At 42.0% G+C, this 13,127-nt stretch overlaps 1 protein-coding gene across 1 annotated transcript in view; it reads right to left on the bottom strand.

Annotated features, from left to right (window-relative positions):
• Positions 1-13,127, bottom strand: part of LOC123602343 (zinc finger protein 474-like) — a 139,012-nt gene that overhangs the window by 81,646 nt on the left and 44,239 nt on the right. The window contains exon 5 of the mRNA XM_045486863.1: positions 3,772-5,011. Coding sequence (XP_045342819.1) covers positions 3,772-4,803 — 1,032 coding nt within the window. The 5' untranslated portion in view covers positions 4,804-5,011. The remainder of the gene's footprint in view (positions 1-3,771; positions 5,012-13,127) is intronic.

The following is a 13,127-nucleotide window of genomic DNA, read 5'->3' as shown; positions in this document are numbered from 1 at the left end:
AAAATAACTCCAAGCATTATCTACCTAATAAAAGGTAATGAGACAACGGCTTCATTTTGGTTTGTAGTTACATTTAATAAACTGCCGATCTGTGTTCCCATTAGCCAGAAAAGGCCTGCAGTTGAAGAACGAAATAGTATCAGCTTCTAGAAAAGGGCAACATTTTTTCCAAATATTAAATGCAAGCATTAAAATTTATTCATTCATATGAAAGTAAGGATCAATAATGAGCTCTATTACTGTACCCCTCGGCATCACTTAGGAAAGTGCTTGCTAGGAGAGACAATAGACTTACTAAATAGACTAAAATTCAATAGATTATATGCCGATACTAACATTCAAACCGATAATCTATCTGTTTCCATCTTATGCATCCAAATTTCATCCAGGCTTCTCACCACTTTGAAAGTCCTGCTAAAGTAGATACTGCTCATGCAGGCTTTCCCCTGTTTTTGGAGGAAAGAAAGAAAGTGTGATCCTGCTCATGGTACCACGTAAACTGTGGATGCAGCAACCCCAGGTCAGTTCCACCTTTGAAATAAAACTCCCCATCAGGGTTTTATTTCTCTTACATCCTGCTTAGTCTCCTTCCCAGCTTGCCTGTGAGATCAGAAAGGGTAAATTCAGGCCTGTCTTCTGGAAGAGACAATGGACAATTCCAGCCCATACTGTGGTTTCGTGGGCGAGGCGGAGCTAAAGCAAACTGCCCATGGAAGTCTTGGAGAGGAACTCGTCTCAGCGGCCTTTATTTGCGTTTAGATTTGATTGAAGGGTAACAGGAACCCCTGTGTCATAAGAGAACTGAGCCAGTCTATGTTGAAGGAACATTCCGAGCACAGGGTAATTCACTCTGCCAGAGAAACGGTCACTGTTGCCCAACTGGAACGAATGGTTTTCCCAGCACTACGATCAAGGTTCTGAAAAGATTTTTCCTCACCTGAATTCACTACGAGATTGAGCCCCCTGAGAGCCTCAGGCAAGATCGCGGATTCTGATCTGAAGTCGGCTCAAGGATTCTAGAGGAAAACGGCTTTGATTGACAAGAGAAGAAGAGAAACACACATCTGAATTGTGAAAAGAACGGGCCTGTGCCTTGTCGTAGCCAAAAGTCGGCTGTCACAGGCAGATGAAATCCTGAAATCGAACAGTGCACAAAGCAGTGATCTTTATGGGAAGTGGATTATGTCCCATAACATCTCAACTTTAAATGATACAAGGAAGCTGTACTATCTAAATTTTAAATGACACAGAGAAAGAAAAACAGCAATAGAACAGGATCAAATCGTAACCCAAAGAGAAAACCACACTACCCGGGAGAGGTTTCCTGTTGAAAGCACTGTGGAATGGCAAATATCTCTTCTAGGGAAGAAGTAAAGTCCAATGCTCCAAGAGATCTTGCGCCTCTCTGAAGCCTACCCATTTTCTCCATTTTAATTAACGCAAGCTTGCTTTAAGTCTGGCAGCTAAAGGGACCCTATGTTGGATGACCTCCCCATGCCCTCCACTAACGCCTGTGTGGTCCCCGAATGGGCCAGCACACATCTGACAGCAATGGGTGCCAGTTTTTCACTGACACGCGCCTTCTCAGGTCCGGGAGCCGGGTGGGTTACGCTGTGACAGAGCCACATCCTCCAGATGCCCTTGTTCTGACGGACTCCCCCTACTTTGATCTAAATGCACGAGTCACCAAGGGCCATCGCTGACCTCTCCTTCTGACATCTCCCCTCCAGATGACTGGGTGAGTCAGGAGGTGTCTTCCTGTGAAGCCGTGGGCCCAGGCCAGCCTCGTTTAGCAGTCGTGACTGACTGAGAACACGCTGTGCTCAGCCTGTTGGCACAGAGTATGTGTTACAACAAGCACAGGATTCCTGACCACACTCTTCCCTATCTTGAGATCTGTACTGAGACCACGGGAAGCAAATGCATACAATCAGGAAACAGGGCTGCAAATCAGAGAGCTCATGGACTTTCTGAGTTGTGGCCCTGAAACACAGATTCTTATGTTCTCTGAATCCAGACCCCACACGTTCTGGAAGAAAAGCAAGAGCTAGAAGATGGGAAAAACAGATCATGTTTATGAGACCAGCCTGCAGCCCATGCCACACTTAAAGAGCTTGCGTTTTGATTTCGGCACAGAAACTAGCCTTTCTTTCTTCAATGTTCACTGGAAAACTTGCTCGGCATCTCTTAGTCTGACCCTTTGGCTTTAGAATCATTGTCTTGGAAACTTGTAAACCAGTAAGTTTCTAATAATTTCATTTTAAACACGAAAGTTATGGAAAAGTACTAGAAGTTTGCCAATATAATGCAATAAAAAAAAAGTAAGCAAGAAAAGTTGCATTAAAAATAAAGGCTGCCTTCTCCACTCCCCCGCCTCCCAATCCTTCTGGTTGAATCCTTTACGATAGCTTGGGTAACCTCAGTTTCCCCAAACAGTCCATTTAAAGAGTCCCTGCAGGGGCACCTGGCTGGTTCGGTCAGTAAAGAATGTGACTTTTGATCTCAGGGTCATGAGTTCTAGCCCAAATCTGGGTGTGGAGGCTACTTGAAAAAGAAAAAAAAAAAAAAGAATCCTTGCAGAGGTGGGGTGTTTTAGTACCAAGTCATGGAGAAAAAATTTTGACCACTTCCTATTTCTCATGATTTGAGATTCTGCAAGGTATGACACAGAACAGTATACCCACTCCTGGGCTTAAGGGCAGCACATGAACCATGCTGTGTGGGGGCCACAGACATTCTTCCCCAATTCCAGCTGACACTGACACTTCAGGTAAACAATTCTTCACCATAGAGGTTGGGGGCCCATGGGCTCATGCTTATTCCCAGTTGCCCAAGTGGGGAGCAGAGTGTCGTATCCAACCCAAATACAGGGTACAGAGCATCAATGGGAGCTAAACCCTTCCCAGAACCATAAACCCACACCTCGTTGCTTTGGAGACTCCCCTGGAGTTAATCTCCTACATATTATAATCGTGTAAGTGTTCAAAGAAAAACATGCTGTATTTGAAGAGCACGTCTATTTCTGCAAGTGCTCCAGTGTTTAATTGTTGCTAAAGTCATTTGGGGCTTTTGACACAGATTCTATTTTAGCAAGATAAACTCAGCATAACCCCGCATTGCCAAAAATGAATTCCTAAGGTAGATGACTAAAATAAACCGGTCATAAATATGGGCCGTTGGAATGGGGATTATATCTCTGCAATGTAGACACAGCATTAATGACTCATTTTCAAATAACAGTCTCTCCCAAGGATTCTTGGGATGAGGAATCAGGGAAGAAAGACATCCATCTCTCTTTCTTTAGGCAGAGCGGAAAAGGACTATAACCCTACCAGGTGGGGATGTTCTCGCATCTACTTGGCCATCAGAGATACAGCCCCTGGGGTCGGACAGGCTGCACGGAGGCAGAAGTAAGTCACGGAAAGAAAATATCCGGGGCGCCTGGGTGGCTCGGTTGGTCGAGCGTCTGACTTGGGCTCAGGTCATGATCTCACGGTCCGTGAGTTCGAGCCCCGCGTCGGGCTCTGTGCTGACCACTCCGAGCCTGGAGCCTGTTTCGGATTCTGTGTCTCCCTCTCTCTCTGCCCCTCCCCTGTTCATGCTCTGTCTCTCTCTGTCTCAAAAATAAATAAATGTTAAAAAAAATTAAAAAAAAAAAAAAAAAGAAAACATCCTAGGAGTGGGGCATCCTGGGAATCGTTTTCTCTCCCTCCCCTGGAGGCAGAATATACCCCCAGGTCCACTCAATGCATCTCACGTGGCATGAGTTACCTTATCAGTCACAGTGGGCACTGCCATGTTCCTTTGCTGCTTGGAATTTGTGGACTCTTTCAGGCCACCTTTCCTCCCTAAGGTCAAATTCTGAATTTTTGGTGCACTTGGTTGAACCCTACAGCTTCTCTGGTGTACCAGAAGGCGGTCTGGGGCAAAGGTCCGGCCGCAATTTGCACAGGGCATCAGCTGAGCTTGACTTGGCTCCTCTTGGTTGGACTGTCCAGTTGGAAGGGGCTGAGGCTTCCGTGGGAGTGGTCGGCGGAGCTCCCTGGGGAGCCGGTCGTTTTCTATTTGCCACTTTTCTAGGCATTTGGGCTCATGAATAGGAAGGGACAGAGTGCCAAATTCCCTACCACAAATGTAGCAGATGAGAGTCTTTGGTCGGGCTGGGATGCCACCAGCAGCTTTCCTGGCACCAGTCAGATCATCAAAACGGTTGGGGTTTGGTGCTCTGGGCCCCTCATCCTTCGGCTTGCAGCTCCTCTGGTGAACAAGACGACGATCTGGCAAGAATGTGCGGCCACAGGATTCACAGGGCAGCAGCTGAGCCTGGGAACTTTGAAACGCTGCTTCGTTCACGGCCTGAAGATTGTAGGACCCACTGCCCCTGAGAGGCTGTGGTTTGGAGGGTTCTGGCCTCCGCAGGTGTTTGGGCAACTTGCTGTTTTCAATACGCCACTTCTCCAAGCACTGGGGTTCATGAATGGCAATTGATTGGGAGCCAAATTCTCGGCCACAGATATAGCACACCCGGAATCCAGGCCTGCGGGATGGTATCACAGGGGGGCTGTGCGGACTTTCTGACATAATTCTCCTACTGGACCGTTTTGAGAGTATCACTGTTCCAGGTCTTGTCAGAGGTCCTATCTTTATTTTTCCAGCAGGATTGACATGCTCTGTTTCTGGCAAAAGGCTGGAATGGGAGTCACTAGATAGAACGGCTTGGTCGATAAGGAAGGTGGGTTCTTTAGAATGGTGGAAAGTCTGTTGCAATTTGTTGGAAACCCTTTTTTTCTTTCCTGTTTCCATTAACAAGCAAGTCTTTCTCTATGCTCTGATTTCATGCCAGACCCCTTTTGGGATCCTGGTTACAGCGAAGGTTAGTCAGGTTGGCTGTCCTGGGGTTCCACATTGTTGCCAATACCTTAGCCCCAAAGACCGTGACTCAGAGCTTCATTGCAGGGCAGCAGTCTGGAATGCTGGAAAGTCCTCATTAAACCTCAGATGCTTCCAAGATCTGGGGGGAAAACATAAATCAAGAAGTTATTACACACACACACACACACACACACACACACATACACAAACACACATCCCCCTCAGATTGTAAGGTGACAAAGAACAGTAATTTTTTTTTTTTTTTTGGACCTAGTATCCTCTTTGGCTAGCAGAGTAACTGGCAGGTAAGATTTGTTCAATACATTTTGAAATAAATTTGAAGAAAATTTCCATTATGAATTTTACTGTATAAAGAAGTGTTCTGTCCAAAGAAAGATCAACAGTTACAGTGTATCACAGACACACAGGGCACACACCCACAGGGGCATGGTGGTGAGACCACAGAAGATAGAACCAGCAACCGTGACAATGAGATTAATGAGGCTGTGGGTAATGTAAAAAGACTTTCTTCCACTCCCTTAGGGATTCACAGCTTTTTAGTGCCATGGATCCTTTTGATAGTTCTCTGAAGCCTATGAACCTCTTCTCAGAATAATCATTTTAAAAGCCAAAAATAAAATTCTTACTATTACCAGTGAAACTAATTTTGTTGAAATAATTTATCAAATATTTTTGGTCATGATATATGTTATATTCGAGACATAGTAATATGCCAGACTTAATGAGTGCTCCTGAGCCTAAGGTCAAGAGCTCCTGCCAAAGTAGTTCAACAGTGAATATTATGAGGATTATCAGGAAAGCCCCCAGAGTGGGCAAACTTCTTATAAACTACCAGGTTTCCACTTTTCTTTATTGTGGGAATGGAATATGGATAAATTGTGGCCATGTATGTCAAGCCAAGAATGCCACCCAGGCCTTTACCCTTCCTGGTAAAATCTCTGTAGATCTCCCCTGCGATGGACAGGTTGAAATTTTGTTTGATGTTCTTTTTATAGCTATTGAACTCATTTCCTTGTATTATCCCTATCTCTATCGTATCTATATCTATACAGATGGATAATATGGATAATAAAGATTAGATAATACAGATAATATACAATTAGATAAATATCTATTTACATATTATAGTTACATATAGTTACATATATATAGTTACATATAGTTACATATATTATTATATGTAATATATAATAACCATAATATGGAAGATAGATAATACAGATAATATCTATTATTATATATAAATATACTTTATATTTATACATTATACTATATATTACATTATATGTATAATTTATTATTTTAAATGATTTTAAATTTAATTTAAATTATTTTAATTATCAATATTAATCATTAATTTATTGTTACAAATAACTGTATATGATTATATGATATATTATAATAGATGTTATCTATCTGTCTTCCAAATATTTTTTATAAAAACATGGCTCATGATTTTCCCAAACATCACGGGCAAAAGGCTAAAGAATTTTTACCTTGGGGAAAAGTATGAGTCAGTTTCACCCAGGGGGAAGATTACTGTCTAAACCCCAGGAAAGATTGCTGTCGGAAGTCTTAGGGACTTCTGCATTTCTGGAAGGGTGACTCAGGTCTGGTTCTGTGGATATTACCCACTCCCAAACATGAAGAAAGCAGCAGCTGATCTGAGGCTGGACCCTGTAGACATAGCAGAAGCCTGGGTCCACACAGCACTAGGACAGCCTTCTGGTCATGTCAAAACACTGGTTGGGCATTGCATTTGCTACGGGACAAAAAAAGCTGGGAGACCTATGCCTAGTTCCTGTATTTTGGTGCCAAGGAAGGTCTGAATCTTTGCACTTAAGACTATTGGATTGGTTCTGGCACAGAAAACGAAGCTATCTGTCATTTGGACAGATCCTCAGACAGTGATATTAACACGTGACAAAAGAATGTGTTGGCCCCAGAGTAGCCAGCACAGAAAATGAACCTCAGAGAAACAAAATGTGTCACCTGATTGGCACCATCCAAAAAAGAAAGTGGATCTAAAAAAAACACAAGGAATAGGGGTGTCTGGGTGGCTTAGTTGGTTGAGCATCCAACTTTGACTCAGGTCATGATCTCTCAGGTCATGATCTCTCATTTCAAGAACTTGAGCCCCGAGTTGGGCTCTGTGCTGACAGCTCAGAGCCTGGAGTCTGCTTCGGATTCTGTGTCTCCTTCTCTCTCTGTCCCTTCCCCACTCATGTTCTCTCTCTCTCTTTCAAAAATAAATAAAAATTTTTAAAAAATTAAGAAAAACCCACAAGGAATCTAGTACAATTATTTCATTAGGTTTTTATCGGCTCATGGGGGAAATCACCCCAAACCATTGCTTCGGTTGTTTCCAGTATCTTGTTGGACCAGTATCCAGGTCCTTGACAACAAGGACCCCTGGTTTTCATTTTCCATTTTCCCTCATACCCGGAAGTTGCAGACAACAAAAGGACTTAAGGAGGCAGGAAAAATCAATGCAATTAAATAACCTTACTCCCCCTAAACTTGCTCACAATCTCTATCTTTTCTTCCTCTCTCTCTCCCTCCCCCCACCTCCCACACAGCTCCCAGCCAATCAGAATACTGGGAAGGCCCCATAACTTGCCTCAACAATTCCCGTCTCTTTATGATCAGGTAAAAGAACTAATACTGAACACCAACTAGGCATCAGATGTGCACTAATTTTTATACACATAATTTCAATCAATTCTCAAATGAGGCAGGTATTGTTTCAGATTTGTAAACCGAAGACCCTGTGACTCAGAAAAGGCAAGTAACTTGCCCAAGACAGTCAGTGTTGAAGTGACAGAACTGGGGACCAACGCCAGCTCCCTTTGGCTCCAGGAGTCGGCACTTTCCATGATTCACTCTGCTGAACATTCCACCCACTGAGCTTCTTCCCTGTTTTAATGTACAATTCATATGTCTCATGGGAAGGTAACTAAGCTTTCACCAGGCTTTATGTTGCCCTTTAGGAGAAGGAAGAGAGAAAAGGGAGGAGGTGAAGCCTTGGAGATGGAAAAAGCAGGAGAGAGAGACTGGGGATACTGGGGACAGTATTTTTCCTGAACCAACAGGGGTCATTTTATTTTGCTGGAACTGGCTTTCTCGATGACATTTTCCCCCTGCATGATATGCAATACGGATCTTTTTCCTAATCTCACCAACATCCCTGAGAGAAATCCACATTACCACACAGGCGTGGGGATGGGGGAGGGGTAGTAGGGGGACAGTGAGTGCAGGGGGAAAGCAAAGGCTGCCCCAAGAGGCCAGAGGTGTTCTCTTTGCAGCCACTTCACCATTTTGATTAGGGATGGATCTTCCTGCAAGTGGACATGTTTGCACTGGAGATACTTTGGAGCAAACATGAGAGCATCATCAAATTCCTAATTGTATCTTTCTTTTCTTTTCTTTTCTTTTCTTTTCTGTTCTTTTTTTTTTTTTTTTTTTTACCATCTCTTTCCTCCCTCAATGTCCTCCTGAAATTTCTGTCTTATTGTGATTAAAGGTATCAAAAAAGGAAAGAGGAGGTAACTGGAAGCCAATGAAATTTTGGGGACTGGCAGGGTCAAATGGAGAAACTTAGGAAGTTTCCGTCAGCGATTCTGACAAGGTGTAGCATGGCCAGATGCTCTCCCCTATATGTTAGTTCTAAGGGCCAAATGAATGGAAAATACTAAATGCATATTCTTGAATCACTTAAGAAATTGGCTTGCCATGCAGTCACATCATAAAGCAATGTTGCTAGTTTATAAAGAGAACTACTTTGCAAAGCCAGCCAGCTTTACCCCAAGCGGCCGTGGAGAAATGTTCACTCCAGTTGGTCTGAATTATTCATTTTGACCATATTTGCACATAGGATATTCAAGGAATGCCTTGGAAGGCATCACATTTTATCGATACGATGCCATTTTTCCATGCCCTTTGGGGTTCACAAGAAGGGAGGGACACACTGACAAAGATGAATATAATAACCATGGAAATCCAAACCTATCTTGGCATAAGAAGGTGTTTCCCTATAAAAGAGGGGAAAGAGCACAACCCAAGAATTAAACCTTTTTTTTAAAAGTGTAGTCTTTTGAAACAAAATAAATATAAGTGATGCATAACCCCTTCCCTGTTAGTATAGAATCCAAATTCTTTAAATGTACAAACGAATAAATAAGAAAGATGGAGTTGAGCTGATACTGGCTCTGAGCAAAATTGTAAAATAGAGGAGGTTTGTCTTTAATATCTTCCATCCACCTCATTCAGCAGGCTCCATTCTCCCCTGCCTGGTGCCCTAAAATGCTTGCCAGTCTTCCTTCCTTTGGAAATCTAGCTTTCAAAAGGGAGCCGATAGACTTATTCACACCAAGGCTTATAACTGATGCGATAATATCCCTCCCACAGTCTGGCAAAGATGACTATTTCCCCACCAGTAGTTATTCTGCCCAACTTCCTCAAATTAAGAGAGCCCCCATTCTTAGCTGAGCACATGATTTCCCAGGTAAGTCTGCAGGTCCCTTTGCAGTATTGTGTAAGACTTGTAAGAACACTTTCTGAAAGGAAGAGACACAACCTTCTCCTCTTCCCTTCCTTCATACTGATGCTTAAAACACAGAGGTGATGGCTGGAGCACTAGCAGCCATCTTGGACCAGACTACATTCACGTGACCCTTGACATGACAGAGCACAGACATGTATGGACTTGAGTTCCTGGTAAAGGTGGAGCCACCATAAAACTCTCGAGTGTCACCCTTGGTCTTTATTTACATAAGAGAAATAAATGTCTACTTGTATTGTAGCCACTTTTAAATAGTTTTCTACTTGCATGAAATCTATAATTAAAGCCTAGTTCTAATGAGATACAGTTTTATTTTATTTAATTTTATTTTTTTATTATGAAATTTATTGTCAAATTGGCTTCCATACAACACCCAGTGCTCATCCCAACAGGTGCCCTCAATACCCATCACCCACCCTCCCCTCCCTCCCACCCCCCATCAACCCTCAGTTTGTTCTCAGTTTTTAGGAGTCTCTTATGTTTTGGCTCCCTCCCTAACCATTTTTTTTCCTTCCCCTCCCCCATGGTATTCTGTTAAATTTCTCAGGATCCACATAGGAGTGAAAACATATGGAATCTGTCCTTCTCTGTATGACTTATTTCACTTAGCATAACACTCTCCAGTTCCATCCATGTTGCTACAAAAGGCCATATTTCATTCTTTCTCATTGCCCCATAGTATTCCATTGCGTATATAAACCACAATCTCTTTATCCATTCATCACTGGATGGACATTTAGGCTCTTTCCATAATTTGGCTATTGTTGAGAGTGTTGCTATAAACATTGGGGTACAAGTGACCCTATGCATCAGTACTCCTGTATCCCTTGGGTAAATTCCTAGCAGTGCTACTACTGGGTCATAGGGTAGGTCTATTTTTAATTTTTTGAGAAACCTCCACACTGGTTTCCAGAGTGGCTGCACCAGTTTGCATTCCCACCAACAGTGCAACAGGGTTTTTGTTTCTCCACAACCTCTCCAGCATCTATAGTCTCCTGTTTTGTTCATTTTAGCCACTCTGACTGGCATGAGGTGATATCTGAGTGTGGTTTTGATTTGTATTTCCCTTTTTTTTAATTATGAAATTTATTGACACAGTTGTATTTTAATAGCTGTCTTTGGCCTAGCACAAAATGAATTCTAACAGCAATATTTTAACTTCAGGATCTTCTTTTTTGATGAGATAATTTTTTTTTTTGAGAGAGAGCACATGTTTGGGGCCAAAACTGACTTATTAAATATATACTTTTTCCTGAAAATCAGAAATAAAAAAATTGAAACTGTAAACATGAACCAATGGTTCTGAAGAAATTGGTTCACAATCCCCCTTTCCTAGAATTATTTTTTTGGGAACAAATTTGAATCACATATTTTGCTTCAGGAAAATAAAAACTTATTTTTTCCATGAGCTTTCAAAGGAACAAGAAGGCCATTGTTTTTTGTTGTTGTTGTTATTGTTTTTTTTAAAAGGTTTATTTTTGAGAGAGACAGAGCTCAAGCAGGGGAGGGGCAGAGAGAACTGGAGACACAGAATCCAAAGCAGGCCCTAGACTCTGAGCTGTCAGCACAGAGCCCAAGCCAGGGCTCGAACTCACGAACCATGAGATGACCTGAACCGAAGTTGGATGCCCAGCTGACTGAGACACCCAGGCGTCCCTCTGTGTCTCCTCCTTGAAGATCCAATTTTCAGCTCCATAAGGCACTTCTTCAAAGTTTCTAGGTTCTGATAACCCAAACCTCTTCCTTTGATACTTCAGCCCTAGGAATGGTAGCTGTTGCCTCCTTCATTTAGTAGCATTCTCTTTTTACCCTACTGGTTACTACCTATAACAACTTCATTCCTGGTTAACAATCTCTTTATGAAATTCTAGTTAAATAAGTGGTATGGTTTCTGTCTCCTGACTGATATAACCACCCTTAGAATATAAGTAATAAAAATCTGTGATATTCAAGCTGCACATTACCTCAGGATTGCAGCCAATATAAACTCAAATGAGTTCTTTCATAGCATCTCAGAAAATCATACGGTATGTATCTTAACATCCAATCCTCAACTTATTCAGACCACTGAAAACCTATTTTTGTAATGGTTCCACCATCATTGTGCTTCAAGAGCTAGAACATGTTTGCTTTTCCATTTGTGACTAACAGAATTAAACCAAAAGAAGAAATTCGCCATTTAGGCATTTTTCTTCATTTTATATGATAATCTTCAGCAGCTGACTGCCCAGCCATAAGGCCAGCCCTGCCACATAGGGAGTCGCATTACAGTGACCCCACTCATAGATGAAAGACGACCAGCTGACTCGGATTCTCTGCACTTCCTTCTGTGTAGCATCTGGGCCAGTAGCACATGCAGTCCTCAATAATTCTCATGTGAATGACAAAAGAGTCTAAGGTGAGAGCCACTGGGAACTGGGGGTGAACTGTTTTGGGAAAGACAGAAGCAGCACCGGAAAGGTGAAAAATGAAACCACTTTCAGAAAAGCTATTTAGCCTGAGGTTTATAGGGCTTTAAGGCAATCTGCCTGTCCACGTGGGCATTTCCAGGCTGATTTTGAATAGTTAATGAAAATTTACCCTTCCTTGTCTTTCCTTCACTGTGAAGCATTTTCAACCAAGAAGTAAGTTTCTTCACCTTCATTCAGTCTAATTATCAGGTGTAGACATAATAGTCTATGGTGTTGGGAAAGCTATGCAAACAGAAAATGGGAGAAATACACTCTTTACACTTCTAAGTAGAGCCTTTGGTAAGGACATTTTATGTTGTTAAGGCTCATAATATCACCCTATGAAGGCTATTGTTAGATTGAGCCTGTAATTTTCACTCTATATTGAGTTTCCAAATCACAGAGTACTCGAGTCACAAATGCCACACAGGTATGACCATGTAATTGTAGTATTGTCATTTGGAGTGGTAGAGAACTGGTTATGGAAACCATCAGTCTCATCACATTAGAATCCTATCATGTATAGAAATTCAAAGCGTAGGCAAAAAGAAAAAAAGGGGGGAGGGGGAGTCAGGTTGTGGAATAATAAACAAATATACAAACCATCTTTTCTGAAATTTGGAGTATTTCTATTCTATTTCAAATAGCTCTTTATCAAGACTTTAAAAAAGGGTTGATAGGCCAAATCCAGTCCACAGATAAGTTCCTTTTGGCCTGCTTAGAGTTAAAAATGTTTGAACTGGGTGCAATTGTTTTAAAATTGGGAGATGTCACACAAATCAGGATTTTGGTTTCCTTTGAGAAAGTGGAAGATCTGGCCATACGGAGTCCACATTCCAATGTGGCAACAACCAATATAAACATATGGAATAAAGGCCATGCCTATAGGTCAGAGAGCTAGTTTTCACTCTTCCAAAGTTTCTCATCAGCCCGTTGATTTATTTATTTGCAGTTCATTCTTGATTCTCAAAGGCATTTGACTTCCTGACCATTTGTGATCCTTGCTATAAAATGTCCCTTTCCCCTGTTTTCCTCCTCAACTAAATGTTTGAAAATCCCTTCAAGGAGCACTTGTTCTCAGTCAACTGGGAATCCAGTTGAAGTCTCCTCTATAGGAGATATTTGCTAAAAACATGACATATTTATTGGTAAAAATTCAGAAACGAAGCTTCGTAATGACAGCAGAGAGAGGCGGAAAGATTTATTTCTAAGAGAGAAGGGAA

This window comes from Leopardus geoffroyi, chromosome A1 (genome assembly GCF_018350155.1).
Source record: "Leopardus geoffroyi isolate Oge1 chromosome A1, O.geoffroyi_Oge1_pat1.0, whole genome shotgun sequence".
Lineage (NCBI taxonomy): Eukaryota > Metazoa > Chordata > Mammalia > Carnivora > Felidae > Leopardus > Leopardus geoffroyi.
Note: the sequence above shows the minus strand (reverse complement) of the source record. Positions and strands in the feature narration are given on the sequence as shown.